The following is a 6,327-nucleotide window of genomic DNA, read 5'->3' as shown; positions in this document are numbered from 1 at the left end:
CCCAACCAGACCACCCAGAAACGCGAAACCACCCAAAAAAAACCCGAAACCACCCAGATCTAGGATAAACGACCACCCACAACCACCACCCAGACCCACGCCACCAAACCCACGAAACCACCGAAACCCTAACCAAAACCCACGAATCCACCAAAACCTTAACCAACCCTAACCCACGCCTGAAACCACGAAACCACCCAAAAATTCACAAATCGCCACCCACCACCAGCCCACACATCACACACGCACACACAACAACTCAAAACCCAAATTTTTTTAAAAAAACTTAGAAAAGCGAAAAATTAAAACATTAAACATACCTTGAATTGAAATGGGCTTCGAATTTCACCACGAAAACGGTTTAATAAGGCCAAATTCGGCCATGAAAAATCTAGATTTAGGCTTTTATATTAATGGTCGGATTTGGCCTAAAAAACCTTCAAAATAATCAAACCAAAACTCATGGTACAAGTGGTGTTGATTGCGCAGCGGCGGTGGTGTTGGTTGCGCAGCGGCGGTGTTGGTGTGAGAAGGAGAAGAGAGGAGAACTGAGAAGGAGAAGAGAAATGAAGGAAGGAGAAGGAGAAGAGAGAGAAAGAGAGGGCGGAGGAGAGAGGAGAACTGAGAAGGAGAAGAGAAATGGAGGAAGGAGAAGGAGAAGAGAGAGAAAGAGAGGGCGGAGGAGAGAGAAGGAGGGAGGAGAGAGAAGGGGGAAGAGAAGAGGAAATAAGAGCGCCAAAAGAGGAGAGGAGAGAGAGAAAAGATCAGAGATGAAATGAAGGGGGAGGGTTGGTTTTTTTTTTTTTTTTATATATATAATTAAATTCCGACAAAATATTCCATCGGAAATTTCCGACGGATTTTAATTCCGTCGGAAATTTCCGACGAATTTTAACAATTCGTCGGAATATCTGATTTTTCCGACGGAAATACGTGTCCGTTGGAAATCGGCCTATTTCTAGTAGTGACTATTTCCCTTTTGATCGGAATCGCTCACTATTACTTGAATCCTTGAGAAAATAAAGATAGGAGGAGTATTTTTTTTTATCATTTGTTTTTTTATTCTTTGTACTCCGTATCAGGCCATGTTTAGTTCATTTTAGTTCAAACCTTATCACGAATACTTTTTTCAAATCAAATCATGTTAGACTAAAATAAATTCAAATCAGATAAGATAAATTAAGTTTTGAATATAATATATTGTTTTATGTGCGATTTTTTAGCACTAAATATTATTAAATTTTTAATGAAAAAAATTATGAAAATTACACAATATATATACACTGAATCTGATCAGCTCTATTATTTTTTCTTGTTAGATTAGCATATAATGTCAAAGTTTGACCAAATCAGATTAGGAAAAATTGATTCAGATGAGATTAGATTAGTGAAAATTAATTCAAATTAGATCAATCAGAAAAATAAATTCAGACCGTCAAATTAGCAAAACTAAAACTTTTATAAAAAAAAAATAGCAAAACTAAAACTGATTTTTTAAATTTTTTTTAAAGATTTTAGATTAGTTTTTTTATTTTATTTTTATTTTTATACGTAGTATATTTTTTTTCGATATAAAGGAGAGAGAAAAAGTAAGAGTTTACCTACTCCCAAAGAGCTGACTTCTACAATCAAACCTCTCTGATGTCGTCTTCATGCTTCTTCTTCACTGAGGTTTCGTATTTGAAATTTTCATCCATTTATTCCCATTTTTACTATTTGGGTATTTTAATTTTGTTCCCAATTTCATCTGTTTCTGTTTCTTTACTCAATTCAATTGCTTAATTTTTCTGGGTTTGTGAATTTTTGCCCTGTTCTTTTCAGATTAACTATATAATTATTGATTTATGGAATTAAATTTTATTTTCCTCTTATTCATGATTTTTATTGGACATTTTTATGATTGAATTGGTTTGTGGGTTTTTGTGGGTGTATGTTGCTCATTTTGATGATCCAGTTTAATTAATCTTGTTATAATCTTTGTACGTTTTATTTTAATATAATAAGTGGATTTAATGTATGTTTTTTATTGATTAATTTGAAATCTTTAGGTATGTTTAAGAAATTGGGGTTTTAGATCAGTAAATTGAGTTGGAAGTTTGTTTTTGTTTTTGTTTTTTTTTTTTTTTTTTTTTTTTTTTGGGGGTGGGGGGGGGGGGGTTTAATTCCGATATATTTATTTTCTGCAAGCTTATTGAGTATATTACAGTGTATATCATCTATAATTATGTGGGATTTTCATTTTTGTTTATTTGTCGCCATGAAGCTTTAGGTCTTTTTATAATTTTATGTATGAAAATTGTTTATAGACCCTTAGACTTAGGAAGGGCCAAGGGATTTATAATATCTTCTATGACAATCTTTTGTGATAGGATGTAAAATGATAAGCTGCCTCTTGGAGATTTTCCTGAACTCTTTAGCAAACACGGTTATTGACCGGCTTATGGTGATTAGTGGTAAGGCTGCGCACATTTGATCCTCTCTAGACTTGTTTGTCCTATGAGATCTATATTGAGTGGTGGTTGTTGATACTTGTTAGCTTATATGAGTTTTCCTTCTTTTACCTTTGGGATTATGTTTGAAAAAGTAGGCAATCGTCTGCACAAGCACGGACACTGGATAATTTCCTCTATTTCATCATCTGGTTTTACAAGGGACCAATCTTACTTGATGAGTGCAAATATAGTCTATAATGTTGAATGAGTGCATTAGAAAAACCGTTGGAGTAGTAGACTGTGCCATTTTGTGGTCCAAATAAATACTGTAAAGTTGAATGTCACTTTTTGCTAGCATTTTCTATCTTCCTTTTATGAATGCCTTTGATGGTAACTTAAGAAAAAAATTGTTCACTATGCATTTGTGGAGGCTCAATTGTGCTCTCCATCTTCTTTTATCTTGTCTTTCTTGAGTGGCTTAAACCTTTACATGTTTTGATAGGTAGCGTTGTCTTCTGCAGAAGTGGCATCATGTATTAAATCATTGCGTAAATTAGTTATTGGCTAGTGTTCGGTGAAGGAGTTGGTTGAGTCTCTTAGTGGCTTGAAAATTGTGAGATTTATGTAATATCGTACAAGTTTTGGGTGTAGCATGTTCATGGCCTTTCAATGTTTTTATAAAAGAGGGCCTCAACGAAGCACTGGTGGAGGTGAAGATATTAAGCCTCGATTAAAGTCTTCTGAAATAGTGGAAGTTCAGTTGGATACAAATTGGGATGATATATCTTGTCCAGTATGCTTGGATTATCCTCATAATAGTGTGCTGCTTCAATGCTCATCTTATGATAAAGGATGTCGTTCATACGTGTGTGACACCAATCACCTGCATTCAAACTGCTTAGATCGCTTTAAAACTGCATATGGGATACCTTCACAATCAAATTCACCACCAACATCATTATCAGTGGGAAATGAAAATTCAGCTGCAGTAGTTCCTGAAAGCAATTGTAAGCCAACTTGTCCATTATGTAGAGGAGAGGTAAATGGTTGGGTTGTTATCGAGAAGGCCCGAGAGTATTTGGATCAGAAAAAGCGTTATTGTGAAGAGGAACGATGTTCTTTTGTTGGTACTTTTTCGGAGCTTCAAAAACATGCTCAAGAAGAACACCCTGATTCCCGTCCATCAAAAATTGATCCTGCACGTCAGCTTGACTGGGATAATTTCCAGCAGTCATCAGAAATGGTGGATGTTCTTAGTACCATTCATTCAGAAGTTCCGCGTGGAGTTGTTCTGGGTGATTATGTGATTGAATATGGTGACGATGATACAGCAGACGAGTTTGAGGACTTCCCTGGTGATGAAGGAAATTGGTGGACTTCGTGTATCTTGTATCAAGTATTTGATAATCTCCGCAATAGTCGAAATAGGAGAAGGTCAAGAAATAATGATACAAGAAGAGGAAGCCGCCGGTCTAGCAATGATACGTCAAATTCAGATGATGGCTCTGTGACATCTGTAGAATTTCCAGACTATAGAGGAGACGAGTTTGATGATGAATTTATACGCTCCAGAGGTCCTGCAAGAAGTAACCTCAATCGCCGAAGGTTAGTTTTTGCACTAGTCAGTTCTTGTTGAAATATATTCAGTTTTTATGTGGTTTCTACTAGTTTGTTCTCACCCCTAAATTTTCTAACCATATGCTATTTTATTGGTTTCTTCTATGTTCAGTGTTGTTGAACTGGGCATTATGTGTCTGGTAGAGAGAGTATGATGTGTATGACAGAAATTTTCTCAATGTTTGCTTCTACATCTCTTCAGGTTTCTTGCCTGTATGTGAATGCAACCTCATAAACTTATTTGTCTAAAATAAACCGTAAACAATGGTTCATGGTGGACCGGTGGTTTGCAATAGATTTCAAACAACTAACAGAGAGAAATTAGAATTTTCTTCTCATTAAGCTATTATTGATGTGGTGAATTCCAATTTACAGCCATGCATCATGTTAGTGTTCAATTTGTATGCGTTGTGGACTTGTAGGTCAGTTAGGTGACTTTTTTCTTAAAAGGTGCTGCGTCATAGAAGCTACATAGTAAATGTTTTTCATAAAGTAAGTTTCATGTTAGAATTCCATCACTTCCATGGTTCCATGTCGTATGTTCTAAAAAGTAAAGCTTTCTTTTGGAAGTATTTTAAGTTCGATGTGTAAAATAAAGAACAACAGGAAATTATCTAAAATATTCCATAAACAGGTATTCTTTTTTATGGGAAATAGAATTTCTTTTTGCAACATTTGTTTGATTATATTTGACTTTTGTTTGTACTTGTTCAATTCATGTATAATTGTACTGCATTATTGTTTACAATCCTGTCATTCTATCTCTTTGCCTCACTTACCTGGTTGATAAAAGGTTAAAAGCCTTAATTTTCCCCCCTTTTACATTCTCCATTAGATCATTCTAGCTGATCGTCTGATCTTTCATTATTGAAGGCAGATGCATGTACCATGTGTTTTGTGCAACACAAAATGAATGTTTAAGTCTTGTTTGCATCTCTCGCTGAATTCTTCTAAATTGTAATGGTATTGTCTGCAGTTCTCGAAGAAGACGCTCCCGCTTCTATGACCATTAGGTGCATTTGTGCATAACTTGGTGATACTTTTTTTTTCTTTTTCCAAAAGATTAATCTTGCAATGATTTCAGTTTTGATATATAACTTGTTATTAGCTGCTTCCTAAAATTTCTTAAGTTTATGTTTCAAGCAGAAGCTGAGGGGGAATGGTGAAAAGCCGAAGCAGAAAAGAGTACTGTGATGTTATCTACAACATCCTGTCTTTCCGCTGCAATCAGCTTATGTCAATCATAATCAGCTCATCTAGTTAGATATGAAATCCTAGATGTTAATGGATTTCAGTTCTAGATATAATTTTTTTTCATTGATTAGTCCCTCCTTTTTCCGTCGCTTTGAATGGAATTCTAGAGATAAAGAATATCTGGTTTTGTTTGCCTTTTGTAAGAAACTTTGGGGTAATGCATGTACATATTTCATGGTAAATACTAGATTTTGCTTTCCTTTGCTTAGTTTCTCGAAATGGCAATCTTAAGAGTTTGGGATCTATACATGTCTATCATACACTCGGGTATGCTTGGAGGTACACTCAAGTGTATGAAGAAAATGTAACGTGTTGGTGTTTCTATGAAGCTATTATAAATGAAAAGTTAGCAAGTGATTTTGCCTTTTGAGCCTTTCATTTATCATGATGTTGCAATAAGAGCATATTTTAGTGCTTATTGATTGTTTTATGTTTTTATTATTGTGTGAGAAATATTTTCTTCTTATCCTACATGGACCATAATTTTGAATTGGTCAACAAGAGAAGTTTAAAAATAAATACAGTAAATTAGGAGATTTATATGGTGGATGCTTGACCAAGTATAGTTGGTTAAAAATAGATTAAAAAAAACACACCAATTATTGAATTGCGGCAAATGTAACAGTACTTGTGAGAAAAAAAAGGGAGAGCAAGTCTAAAATGAAGTATTATTGTATTAACGAGTTGGTCAACATATGGAGTAATTATTAAACTTTGGTACTTTATTGGAGTAATATCTTTTATGTATAATAAATTAGTAGCATTTTTATATTTTAAATTTTCATTTTGTTTTAAGGTTATTTGTACTTTTTAAAATGGTATTCCGTAGAAAAAACAAACTGTTAAATTCAAATAGATTATACGACAACGATAACTATAACTCATTTATCAGTTATTTATGGGGAGGTTTCACATCTTATATATTATCAAAAAAATGAGTAATTAATAGTGACGAGTTGAAAACCACTATCACTAATCTCTATTTGAAATGAATATTGATCAATCGATAGATAGGACATGAATT

The 6,327-nt window shown here is 34.2% G+C and overlaps 1 protein-coding gene across 10 annotated transcripts; it reads left to right on the top strand.

Annotated features, from left to right (window-relative positions):
• Positions 1-1,555: 1,555 nt before the first annotated feature.
• LOC110710460 lies at positions 1,556-5,681 on the top strand. Of its 10 annotated transcripts, none has more exons than XM_021888759.1 (5): positions 1,573-1,671; positions 2,370-2,453; positions 2,954-4,037; positions 5,026-5,082; positions 5,196-5,681. In XM_021888759.1, exons 3-4 carry the CDS (start codon positions 3,085-3,087, stop codon positions 5,060-5,062), a joined length of 990 nt encoding a protein of 329 aa, XP_021744451.1. In that variant the 5' UTR covers positions 1,573-1,671; positions 2,370-2,453; positions 2,954-3,084; the 3' UTR covers positions 5,063-5,082; positions 5,196-5,681. The 10 variants fall into 10 exon arrangements, with proteins under 10 accessions (XP_021744448.1, XP_021744445.1, XP_021744451.1 ...); XM_021888755.1 differs by having other exon boundaries at positions 2,935-4,037; XM_021888756.1 differs by lacking the exon at positions 2,370-2,453 and having other exon boundaries at positions 1,556-1,671.
• Positions 5,682-6,327: the final 646 nt, after the last annotated feature.

Source organism: Chenopodium quinoa, unplaced genomic scaffold, assembly GCF_001683475.1.
Source record: "Chenopodium quinoa cultivar QQ74 unplaced genomic scaffold, ASM168347v1, whole genome shotgun sequence".
NCBI classification, from domain to species: domain Eukaryota; kingdom Viridiplantae; phylum Streptophyta; class Magnoliopsida; order Caryophyllales; family Amaranthaceae; genus Chenopodium; species Chenopodium quinoa.
This window is presented reverse-complemented; position numbering and strand designations above follow the sequence as displayed.

Coding starts and splice junctions, on each gene's coding strand:
- LOC110710460 (XM_021888756.1), top strand. CDS start 3,085: ATGTTCATGGCCTTTCAATGTTTTTATAAAAGAGGGCCTCAACGAAGC. Junction 4,038..5,025: donor AGTAACCTCAATCGCCGAAG/GTTAGTTTTTGC, acceptor TATTGTCTGCAG/TTCTCGAAGAAGACGCTCCC.